The 12,982-nt window shown below is 43.4% G+C and overlaps 1 protein-coding gene across 6 annotated transcripts in view; it reads left to right on the top strand.

Moving 5' to 3' along the window:
• Window positions 1-12,982, top strand: part of LOC126297687 (uncharacterized) — a 268,259-nt gene that overhangs the window by 206,729 nt on the left and 48,548 nt on the right. For all 6 annotated transcript variants that reach the window (XM_049988800.1, XM_049988799.1, XM_049988801.1 and 3 more), the window contains 2 exons: window positions 12,028-12,155; window positions 12,271-12,411. In XM_049988800.1, the coding sequence (XP_049844757.1) occupies window positions 12,316-12,411 (96 nt within the window). In that variant the 5' untranslated portion in view covers window positions 12,028-12,155; window positions 12,271-12,315. The remainder of the gene's footprint in view (window positions 1-12,027; window positions 12,156-12,270; window positions 12,412-12,982) is intronic.

The raw sequence follows: 12,982 nt of genomic DNA on the forward strand, positions 1-12,982 counted from the left end.
GCAGAAGAATCATGCTTTCTCTTAAATATTACCGCGTGTCTCTCCCCCTTTTCAACTAAAATATAATATTCAAAAACTAGACATGTCGAAGATTTAGGAAAGGTTCCACATATCGATCTTCGTCATGCAATATAACCAGAATAAGAGCTGAAAGTCAGCCTCTAACAGGCTTTTTCTTAGCCGCGCTGTCTGGGGCGCCACGTCGCGGATTGCGCGATCCCTCCCGCCGAAGGTTCGAGTCCCCCCTCGTTCATGGGTTTGTGTGTTGTTAGCATGAGTTAAAGTAATGTGTAAGTCTAGGGACCGATGATCTCAGCAGTTTAGTCCCTTAGGAATTCACACACAAGTGCATTTTTCCTCTTGCATTTCGATATTCTTGTATAAAAACGGAAATGAAATTCAGATAATCTGAAAGCCCGCTAAAACGCTCCATTCCAGTCATGTGATGCCTGTCATGTCACTGGCTAGCTCGCTGCTGCTCGTACTGTCATACTGCTAATTCACAGTGATGTCTTGTTTTGGAATTTACGTTTCGGGAAATTGGTTACAAATGGTATGTAGTGTCATAGTGTACAAATACATCTATAAAAACTTCTGAAAAGCCGTTTTTGAGAGTGTCAGAGTATGAGAAGATGCGTAAAATGTGATTGTACTGTACCGGCAAATTGCTTCCCCATCGACACCCAAGTTCAGTAACTTAACTAAAAACGTGTTGCACTGTGAAGTTAACATTAACTTACCTCTGAGATTTGCTGCCCCACTGTTCCAACAAAGGATAGCTTCAATCAACGAAATTAAATACCTAGTGAAAATAGTCATTTTACGCAAAGAAACCTCAATTATTCTGTAGCTCAGTTGTTGGAGCAATAAACCTTCGAATTTTGTAAGATGATGTCTGTAGATCGCTGGTTCGAATCTAACCCGATATAAGATTTTAACTTATTTGTAAAACTACTCGACAACCCTCTCATATGAAAACCAAATCACAATTATAAAACTTCACCACACCGATCAGAAAAAGAATATAATTGTGTTTTCCTTGCTGTTTACACTGAAGCGCCAAAGAAACTGGTATAGGCATGCGTATTCAAATACAGATGTATGTAAACAGGCAGAAGACGGCGCCGCGGTCGGCAACGCCTATGTAAGACAACAAGTATCTGGCGCAGTTTTTATATCAGTTACTGCTGCTACAATGGCAGGTTATCAAGATTTAAGATAGTTTCAACGTGGTGTTGTAGTCGGCGCACGAACGATGGGACACAGCGTCTCCGAGGCAGCGATGGAGTGAAGACTTTCCTGTACGGCCATTTCACGAGTGTACCGTGAATGTCAGGAATCCGATAAAACATCATATCTCCGACATTGCTGCGGCCGGAAGAATGTCCTGGAAGAACGGGACCCAAGACGACTGAAGAGAATCGTTCAACGTAGCAGAAGTGCAACCCTTCCGCAAACTGCTGTAGATATCAGTGCTGGACCATCAACAAGTGTCAGCTTATGAACCATTAAACGAAACAACATCGATACGGGATTTCGGAGCCGAAGACCCACTCGTGTACCCTTGATGACTGCACGACACAGAGCTTTACGCCTCGCCTGAGCCCGTCAGCATCAAAAATTGTTCAAATGGTTCTGAGCACTACGGGACTCAACTTCTGTGGTCATCAGTCCCCTAGAACTTAGAACTACTTAAACCTAACTAACCTAAGGACATCACACACATCCATGCCCGAGGCAGGATTCGAACCTGCGACCGTAGCAGTCGCACGGTTCCGGACTGCGCGCCTAGAACCGCGAGACCACCGCGGCCGGCCCCGTCAGCATCGACATTGGACTGTTGATGACTGGTACACTATGTGATCAAAAGTATACGGACACCTGACTGAAATGGCGTTCAAGTTCGTGGCGCCCTCCATCGGTAATGCTGGAATTCAGTATGGTGTTGGCCCATCCTTAGCCTTGATGACAGCTTCCACTCTCATATTTATACGTTCAATCAGGTGCTGGAATGTTTCTTGGGGAAAGGCAGCCCATTCTTCACGGCATTCTGCACTGAGAAGAGGTATCGATGTCGGTCGGTGAGACCTGGCGTACCAAAACATCCCAAAGGTGTGCAATAGGATTCAGGTCAGGACTCTGATCAGGCCAGCCCATTACAGCGACGTTATTGTTGTGTAACCAGTCCGCCACAGACCGTGCATTATGAACAGGTACTTGATCGTGTTGAAAGATGCAATCTCCATCCCCGAATTGCTCTTCAACAGTGGGAGGCAAAAAGGTGCTTAAAACATCAATGTAGGCCTGTGCTGTGATGGTGCCACACAAAACAAGAGGTGCAAGCCCCCTCCATGAAAAACACGACCACGCCATAACACCACCGCCTCCGAATTTTGCTGTTGGCACTACACACGCTGGCAGATGACGTTCACCGGGCTTTCGCCATATCCACACACTGATGTCGGATCGCCATGTTGTGTACCGTGAATCGTCACTCCACACAACGTTTTTCCAATGTTCAATCGTCCAATGTTTACGCTCCTTACACAAAGCGAGGCGTCGTTTGACATCTACCTGCGTGATGCGTGGCTTATGTGCAGCCGCTCGACCATGAAATCCAAGTTGTCTCACCTCCCGTCTAACTGTCATAGTACTTGCAGTGGATCCTGAAGAAGTTTGGGATTCCTGTGTGATGGTCTGGATGGATGTCTACCTATTACACATTTCGCCACTCTTTAACTGTCGGCCGTCTCTGTCAGTCAACAGACGAGTTCGGCCTGTGGGCTTTTGTGGTGTACGTGTCCCTCCACGTTTCCACTTCACTATCACATCGGAAACAATGGACCTAGGGATGTTTAGGAGTGTGGAAATCTCGCGTACAGACGTATGACACAAGTGACGCCCAATCACAGGACCACGTTGGAAGTCCGTGACTTTCGCGGAGCGCCCCATTCTGCTCTCTCACGATATCTAACGACTACGGAGGACGTTGATATGGGGTACCTGGCAGTAGGTGGCAGCACAATGCACCTAATATAAAAAACGTATGTTTTTGGGAGGGTCCGGGTACGTTTGATCACATAGTGTAACATGTTGCCCAGTCGGACGAGTCTAGTTTCAAATTGTATCGAGCGGATGGACGTGTACGGGCACTGAGACAATCGCATGAATCCATGGATCCTGCATGTCAGCAGGGGCTGTTCGAGCTGATGGAGGCTCTGTAATGGTGTTGGGGTGTGTGCGGTTGGAGCGACTGTGACAGGTGACACGTACGTAGTCATCCTGTCTGATCACCTGCATCCATTCATCTCCATTGTGCATTCCGGCGGACGTGGGCAATTCCCGCGGGACAATGCGACACTCCACACGTCTAGAACTGCTACAGAGTGGTTCCAGGAACCCTCTACTGAGTTTAAACACTTCCGCTGTCCACCAAACACCCCAGACACGAACATTATTGAACGTATCTGGGATGCCTTGCAACGTGCTGTTCAGAAGAGATCTCACCCCCCTCGTACTCTTACGGATTCATGGAGAGCCCTGCAGGATTCATGGTGTCAGTTCCCTCCACCACTACTTCAGACATTAGTCGACCCCATGCCACGTCGTTTTGCGGCACTTCTGCGTGCTCGCGGAGGCCTTAACATGTTATTAGGCGGGTGTTCGTTCCTTTGGCTCTTCAGTGTATATGCACTTAGCAGTCACTGTTCACACTAATTACGCTCTAAAAGATTTTTGCTAGTTAATGTGACCACACATTTTCTACTTTATTAGAAAAAATGTTTTCATCTTCGTACTGTCCAGCTAAGATCGTCATTGTTTAACCTTTTGCTGTTTCATCATCGTACACAATGATGAAGTTAGTCTGTCTCAGAAGCTAAAGTTAGTTTACACTTACAAATATCACAGCCCTACGTTTTTCACGTGCGTGTTTTACACGCTTTATACCTCTCCGTATGACGTCACCGTCCTATACGTCCTTGTACTGTGGGCGTATGGTGATATATTCACTACTAGTAATGCTTTCCAAAAAAGTGAATTGTCTGTTCGCAAAGTAAATACATTTATTCCCTGTTGTCCATTTCTCAGATTACGACTGAGGCGAAGCTATATAGAATACATCCCACATCGAAACGACTGTTACAATCAGTTCTTGCTAACGCTATTCGAATTTCGTGTAAAACTTTTTAAAATACATGATCCTACCTGGATTCAAACGTGTGATCACTTAATCTGCAGTCGGATACGTTATCCGTAGCGCCACCGACCGCCTGGTATATGCAGTGCCTTTGCTTAGTATCTTATACATAGAAAAGCCGCATTAAGTTTTGCCAAGAATAATTGTTTTATTTGTATTACAGAATGATGGAGCACAACAATCGGTTGTCCTTTATTTAAAAAAATCTAAATTTCGGCTAGTAAGCAGCCTTCATCGGTGCAGTATTTCAGAATTTTAATACGTGCCCTAATACGCCAGTCCCCTGTTGATCCGTCACAGTTCATTCAAGACTACACTTTGTTTGTGCTTTGGGTGGTAGCTCACGACAGACAGTCCACAATATTATACGGACCCATTTTCAAAAGTTTTACAATTCTTAGTTTTGAGCGAGTTTAATGATGTAGCAGCAAAAAGAAATGTCCGTCGTTTGCACATATTTTCGCTCTAATTTGGTGGAATGTAAATGCATGAACTTTCGCCAGGTTTCCACCATCAGCGTTGACAAAACTCCTTTCTATTGTTACTTAAAAATTGTAATTGCTTTTTCCACCACTAAATAGGTAAACTGTTCGCAGAAAAGTACGTAAAAACCTAGTATCTTCGGCTAACGCTCCGTAATACACATATAACTTTGTCTTACTCCTAGTCTGTGACTCACCAGAGCGTCAGCCAATAAGTGTTTTTTCGATCGCGTGACCAGATCTTGTTATTTAATGATTTTTAAGCTTTAATTACATAAAACTACCAGATTGAGAATATTTAATATAAGTGTTATTTATATCTTACATAGGAATATGCAGAATAACAACAATCCGAACCATATTTTTAACATAGGAAAATAACCTATTCCACATTACATAGGGGTGTCCGGTTTCCAGCGGTTGAATTCGCAGATCTAGTTTCATTTTTCCATACTGCCTTTATATGCTTGCTACTGTTCGCAAAATCCTCAGCCATGATTGTCAAGGGCACCCATACGATAGTTTGTAGAGAAGGAGGGGGGGGGGGGGGGGGGCGGGGCGGGCAAGATGTGGAGGTATGGAGTAGTTTTAATATTTTGTAAGACGAATGGCGACTTGTAAGTAGTCATAAAAATGCCCCGGTTCCGACCGTGTTAATGTTCCTGAAAGAAAAACACTTACTCCAATATATTATTTCCTTTCTCTGAGAGCTTGGAGAGGGGGAGGGGGGGGGGCACTTCCACACCGCTCCCCTAGCCTCCCGATAAAGGGTTGGATTGGATTGTTTTGGGGAAGGAGACCAGACAGCGAGGTCATCGGTCTCATCGGATTAGGGAAGGATGGGGAAGGAAGTCGGCCGTGGCCTTTCGAAGGAACCATCCCGGCATTTGCCTGGAGCGATTTAGGGAAATCACGGAAAATCTAAATCAGGATGGCCGGACGCGAAATTGAACCGTCGCCCTCCCGAATGCGAGTCCAGTGTCGAACCACTGCTCCACCTCGCTCGGTTCCCGATAAGGTCGCCCTTTGTTGTTGTGGACGCTCAGAGGTGATGATTTTCCTTTCTATCTTGCACGACAAAAACTAAGTTCCATCTGCGGCAGAGAGTAGATTTTATCTTCGTTACTGTATTAGGTTACGACGACGTCAACGGTGCAGGGGATTGTTTCAACAGACGCGCAGTTTCTCTGTTAGAATCAGCTCTTTCATCACGATAGATCACCAGCATTCGAAAAAGAAGAAGTTGAAAGCCTTCGGTAGCTGCGTGGTCTGCATGGCTGGTTGCCAACCGAAGGGGCATGAGTTCGACTCCCGGCCGCGTCGGGTATTTTCTTTCTCCAGGGCTGGATGTTGCGTTGGCTCATCATCATCGACACGTAAGTTGCCTAGATGGCGTCACCTTAAAAGACTAGCACCCGACGGCGGCGAACCGCTACTCGAGAGAAAGCGATATATATATATATATATATATATATATATATATATATATAGAGAGAGAGAGAGAGAGAGAGAGAGAGAGAGAGACACTTTTTATCATTACTGTTCGGATGAAAAATAACTGTTGGGCTATACAGCAAGGAATGAGATGTATACATGACATTTCACTCCGTTTCGATGAGGGAAACTAGTGCCGCACCATCGGTAACCGAAAATTAAAGCGAAAGAATTTGCCGGCATGAAAACAGCTAAAAGTGAAATACTGCCTATAGTTGTAAGACAAGAAATTTGAATCAATGAAATTATGTATTCGGAGACATTCCTTCTTTTCACACCATTATGTACTTTGCTTTGTCCACTTATTTTCAGAAAAATTCTAAAGAAACTCTTACGAAGTATTAAACAGAGAAGCTACATCTCGACGTATGACAGGGGAAGGAGATACAAAATGAAAGGACTAAGTTAAGTTTTAAAAATAAAACAATCATAACTAATATTGATTTATATACAGTTCTTCACCTAGGCATAACCGTATTGGTGGTGGGGTAGTTTTGTCTTTATCTGATCAGAAAATCACTCACTCACTCAATTGTGAGTGGATCTGTGATACTGCTTTGATCTTGAACTTCCATAGATCGACATTTTCACGTAGGGCCTACACTAAGTTCTGCGAAAGATGCAAATATATTTGTTTGACTTCTACGGCGTTAATATAAAGTTGTCGGCACTTAGGGCGACTGTGATTAAAGTTAAAACTGAGACTTCTGAAGATAATTACCTTTATCCGTTTTGACAAGAGATGAGAAGCTAATTCATGTGGCTCGTGTGAATACCATCGCCAGTCGTATGCAGTGGACGTCTGTGTATCATAGTTGAATCACAGTCTTACGTTAGACTGTGGTTCAGTCACACCAAACACTCCACTCATTAGACACATTCCTTTGTCATAGTAACTATGGCTGCCTTTATCAATGTCCTCTGACATTGGACGATGCTTTGAACGTTATTTACCTTCTGAAAAGTCTTCTTTGGCTTATTGGGTTTACTGTTCTGAATCTTAAGCGTATTTTCTCTGTAATGTGTACTAACGTCTGTGGTGATCCTGCAGGGATCCTGTTGGCGAACCGATTCTAGTCCCCGTATTGAGCCCTGACCAGACAGGGCTGCGGTTGCTCACCGTAGAGCGATTGCAGTTCCATCTTTTTGATCAAGCCTTTACGATTTGCTACGGCAGAAGTACCAGAAACTGTAACAAGGCATTGTAAGAATCATTAAGGTTTACTCAAGGAGATGGAACTACAGTCGAGCAACCACAACTCTGTCAGGCTAGAGCTCGATACGGGGAGACGGGAATCGGCCCGCCAACAGGATCCATGTTGGATCATCGCAGAAGTTAATACACACAAATAGGAAAATACGCTTAAGAGTCAGGAAAGTAAACCCGATAACCCAGAGAAGACTTTCAGAAGGCTAATAACGTTCGAAGTGCCGAACAGGAGTGTTATGGGGCCATTGCTTTTCACAATATATATAAATGACCTAGTAGATAGTGTCGGAAGTTCCATGCGGATTTTCGCGGATGATGCTGTAGTATACAGAGAAGTTGCAGCATTAGAAAATTGTAGCGAAATGCAGGAAGATCTGCAGCGGATAGGCACTTGGTGCAGGGAGTGGCAACTGACCCTTAACATAGACAAATGTAATGTATTGCGAATACATAGAAAGAAGGATCCTTTATTGTATGATAATATGATAGCGGAACAAACACTGGTAGCAGTTACTTCTGTTAAATATCTGGGAGTATCCGTGCGGAACGATTTGAAATGGAATGACCATATAAAATTAATTGTTGGTAAGGCGGGTACCAGGTTGAGATTCATTGGGAGAGTCCTTAGAAAATGTAGTCCATCAACAAAGGAGGTGGCTTACAAAACACTCGTTCGACGTATACTTGAGTATTGCTCATCAATGTGGGATCCGTACCAGATCGGGTTGATGGAGGAGATAGAGAAGATCCAAAGAAGAACGGCGCGTTGCGTCACAGGGTTATTTGGTAACCGTGATAGCGTTACGGAGATGTTTAACAAACTCAAGTGGCAGACTCTGCAAGAGAGGCGCTCTGCATCGCGGTATAGCTTGCTCGCCAGGTTTCGAGAGGGTGCGTTTGTGGATGAGGTATCGAATATACTGCTTCACCCTACTTATACCTCCCGTGGAGATCACGAATCTAGAATTAGAGAGATTCGAGCGCGCACGGAGGCTTTCAGACAGTCGTTCTTCCCGCGAACCATACGCGACTGGAACAGAAAAGGGAGGTAATGACAGTGGCACGTAAAGTGCCCTCTGCTACACACCGTTGGGTGGCTTGCGGAGTATGGATGTGGATGTAGATGTAGATGTATAAAACCGGTACATGCTGAAGGCGTTGGTATTCGGATTCGTAGAAAACGACACCCGCAGTAATAAAATAATTATTATTGTCGGTGGATAGATGCTATCTTACAAACTCACCAGTTTTTATTTTGTTTAAGATGGATAACATGTTTCAATTTAATGTTTCTGGGTTTTAGTCATTCACGCTATGATCTTAATTCTGAAATATCGACTTTAAATTTTCGTCAACTGTGTTTGTCCAGGAATGATCTAAATACTAACGCAAAACCCGTATTTTAAATTGTCGGGACTCCCCCTTCTTCCGGACTTTGCCCGAAAAAGGGCGGAGCCGTGGCACCTCGTCGCTGATTGGCTGCCGTTGTAACTTCTACAAGAAGCTTTGCGATTGGCTAGTGGAGAACACCTGCGGCGAGGGGTTGTAGGGGGGCATACAAGCCACCAACTGGCAGTCAGATTTTGACCTGCTGACGACATAGACGGTGGTAGTGTTGCTGGAAAGCGTGAGTCTTAACTTTTTAATTTAACACGTTGTATCTACCGAGAGCCTACCATTATTGGCTCAGTCGCGTAAGTAATCTCATCCTGTTGCGCACATACACTCTGCCTTACGTGATCGAAGTGATATATGCTACTTTATTTGCAAACTGGGATGGTTTAGCTCTTCATATTCATGTACGTTAATGCGCATCAGAATTTTGAATGAGCGTCAAAGTGGAAGACCTCAAATACGGTATGTGCGTTTTGTAATAATGTGTGATGTTTTGAGTCAAGTTCGATGTCTTGGAGTTTACCTGCAGCATTTCTTCTCAATTGTACAAGAGCAATTTCTAAGCCTCATGTTGTGGTTCTGGGCGATTTGCAGTCTGCTTTTAACTTTTATATTGGTGATGTCTTCATAGGTGTTGCAGTGCCGAAATTAAGACCGTGCACATTTATTACCGCATTTCTATAGATAACGTAGTGTAAAAGTCTTAGTCATTCACGCTATGATCTTAATTCTGAAATGTCGACTTTAAATTTTCGTCAACTGTGTTTGTCCAGGAATGATCTAAATACTAACGCAAAACCCATATTTTAAATTGTTGGGACTCCCCCTTCTTCTGGACTTTGCCCGAAAAAGGGCGGAGCCGTGGCACCTCGTCGCTGATTGGCTTGCCGTTGTAACTTCTACAAGAAGTTTTCTTGTAATGGATGTGCAGTGGCATTTGGTGCATCTTTGCCACTTTTTATTTGATTTCCCCCCTATTTTATGGTATGTATGTGACAGTTCCAGTTTGCGGCTGATCTTAAATTCTACATTCACACTTTATTATACACGCTTAGGAGTGTGACTGAATTGGGCATCTCTGTAAGTGTGCGTCTGCCATAGACTCCACGAGACAGCAAAAGCATTGCACAGGTTCTGGGGGAACACTGATGGTTGGTAGATTTCAGGCAAAGTTTATGTAGGCAGCCAGTGTGATTCGTGACTGCTCAGCTGTTGCCCACAACTGAGATTGGTCAGAGCTGGGTCCAAGGGTCATACATCTCACTCCATGGCATCCCAGGTGTACTCAGTAGAATTTAGACCAGATGACTAGTAGGGGGTATTGTATTGTGTTAAACTGGGGACCTAGAAACGATAGAGAGGCTTCATACCACTGTAGCCCTCAGTGGTTCACAACCCCACAACATTCCACAGCAGTCTATCCACCCCACCGCTGCCCCACATCGAACCCACGGTTATTGTGCAGTTTGTCTTCAGTGGAACCTCCCCCCCCCCCCCCCCCCCCTTGTACCAGGCCCAGATGAGTGTAACCCCAAATGTTTGCATGGTAGAGTAATTGTGGTGTATATGTACATGGAGGCAGTGTTCGCACAGCAATCACTGACATAGTGTAACTGAGGCAGAATAAGGGGAACCAGCTCGCATTCTCCGAGGTAGATGGAAAACTGCCTTAAAAACCATCCACAGGCTGGCCAGCACACCGGACCTCGACACTTAATCTGCCTGGTGGATTCGTGCTGGGAACCGGCATGCCATCCCACTTGGGAAGCAGCGCATTAGACCACGCAGCTAACCAGGTGGGCACTAGCAGGGAGTACTCAAGTACCTGCATTGCCTTGGTGTGTTCTTCAAACCCTTCTGACAATCAAGAGCGACGAAGTAGTGCATTATTTAACTGGAGGCATAGGCAACCTACAGTACAAACAAACAGATTGTTATGTTCAGATAGTATTGTCGAGGTTGAGAAATTAAGACATTTCGTCCAATTTGAACATCTTACACACAAAATGTCTTCACCACTCAACTGAATGGTGCCCTGTTGGCAGTCGGCACAGTATGGTTTTTGACGTACTCATACTATGCCCTTAACATGTATGATGGACTCATCACTCCAGGCGACTTTAAAATATTCAAAGATGGTGCTCCTGTGCCCTTGTTATAGCGTGAGTAAAATAACTTTGCGATTGACAGACTGCATTGGTAGGGATCTGTGTTGCCAGTGTACAGCCAACTGCACTTGACAGGCCTCTGTATCTGTCTACAAAACAGGCAATCCAGCAAGTTCGTGGTGCTTGAGAAAGAAGTATAATTTGCCCAAAGTTTAACTGATCAATGAATTCCTACACTGTGACCCATCGATCCACTCCCACAATAAGTGTGAGTTGACAGTGACTCCTCTCATGAACATGGTGTTGTACATGGCTGCTTACTCAAGTGGCATCAACATTTTCCTCCAAATCAAGATACTCATGGTACACCATTGACATCATAGGGTATGTAAATCCAAGTGTCTGCACCACAATAGGGTGAGTGTTTCTTGTGTCAGGCATCTGTGGTACGATCATGATCATATGTGCCGATGTCACATATCTTGTGTGTCATGAGAGAGTGTGGACTGGACAGCAATTATCATCGCCATTTGGGTCAGTCACTTGGTTAATACCTGGAATAATCTTGCTAATATCGTGGAAGAGGAGATGTTCAGTCTTTTTACCTAAATGAAGTGGTAACCACTACTACCTCTGCTATACACTTCTTGGATGCAGAAAAGTAAGTATTCATCATCCTGCCACGAAGTTCAAGTACTTCGTATTATTCATCTTACCCTGAGAGAATGGCAGTAAGCATATAGTAAGTTAATTTAGCTTTTGTTGCTATCAAGTACTCAGTTTTCTTTGAAGGGAGAGGCATGAGAATTGACAGTGATGAAAAGTTTAAATTAGCCCTTATGTTTGTAATATGTATAAAGAGAAACAAGGACAAAATTTTCTTAATTACTGGAAGTAATCTTGCTAATTGTTACACAGTAATGTTTCATCTTCTAGGCTCTGTCACACTTGCATTTATATTATTTGATACTTGTCCTCTATGCCTTATCCCAACTTTACGATTAGTGAATGTGCTGCTGTCTCTTAATAATCTTATGAGTTTTATTGAAAATTATATTATAACTTGCCTATAAGATATTCAAAATTATAGGTCCATGATTGTCCACCGGATTTCTCCACAGTTTTATTTTTGCTTTACAGGAATAGAAGCCACGTGATGGTATATATCAAAAATCAGAATTAAATACATGAATTGGAAGCTGATATGTGGACGTCGAGTCGTACATTCTTGCATATACAACTCCTGAGACTGGAATAGAATGCGTTAGGTAATGATTGTAATCCATTAAATTTAAAAAAAAGCTAATGTTATGTATTTATTTCATTATTATTATGATATTATACTGCAACACATGGTGTCTTGAATGTAACATTGTGTTCTAGGCCACCGGCTGCAGGGCTTGGAGGTGCGAACCACGGTGGCCAAGCATGTGGCTCCGCAGTGAGCAGCGTGAACGAAGGGCTGTTGCTGTGTCCACACGTGGTGGTCGCATCACACGACGACGCACAAATCTGCTCAAAGAGGTATGTGTGCAAAAGATTTTGGTAATAAGGAAGTAGTTGTTTTATCTTCTAGGCTCTGTCACACTTGCATTTTTATTCTTAGATTCTTTGTCCTCTATGCCTTATTACAACTTTATGATTAATGAATGTGCTGCTGTCTCTTAATAATGTTATGAGTCTTATTGAAAATGATATTATAACTTGCCTATAAGATATTCAAAATTATAGGTCCACATTAGCTGTTCGACATTGACCCTGTGATCATACAGAGAAATGATAAACTGTACACAGGCCAATGTATGTATGCAATGAAAGTTGATTCTGCTAAAAGAGTGAATTTCTAGTAGAGGTATAGGTTTGTCATTTCTTGTTTTGTTTGTACGACTACTGATTCTACCAACCCATGTTTTCTTTTATTGACTCTCATAATTGTGTTGCCAGTATCAGCTTATTTGTTTATGTTGTGGTAACATGATATGTTTATAGCTCAGCCCTTCTTTATTCATTTTTTGATGTAGTTATAACCTGTACATAAAAACATTACCAAAAACAGTGTGATATGTTGTACAAGTACACTTACTTGCTCCACCTC

The sequence above is a fragment of the Schistocerca gregaria genome, chromosome X (genome assembly GCF_023897955.1).
Source record: "Schistocerca gregaria isolate iqSchGreg1 chromosome X, iqSchGreg1.2, whole genome shotgun sequence".
Lineage (NCBI taxonomy): Eukaryota > Metazoa > Arthropoda > Insecta > Orthoptera > Acrididae > Schistocerca > Schistocerca gregaria.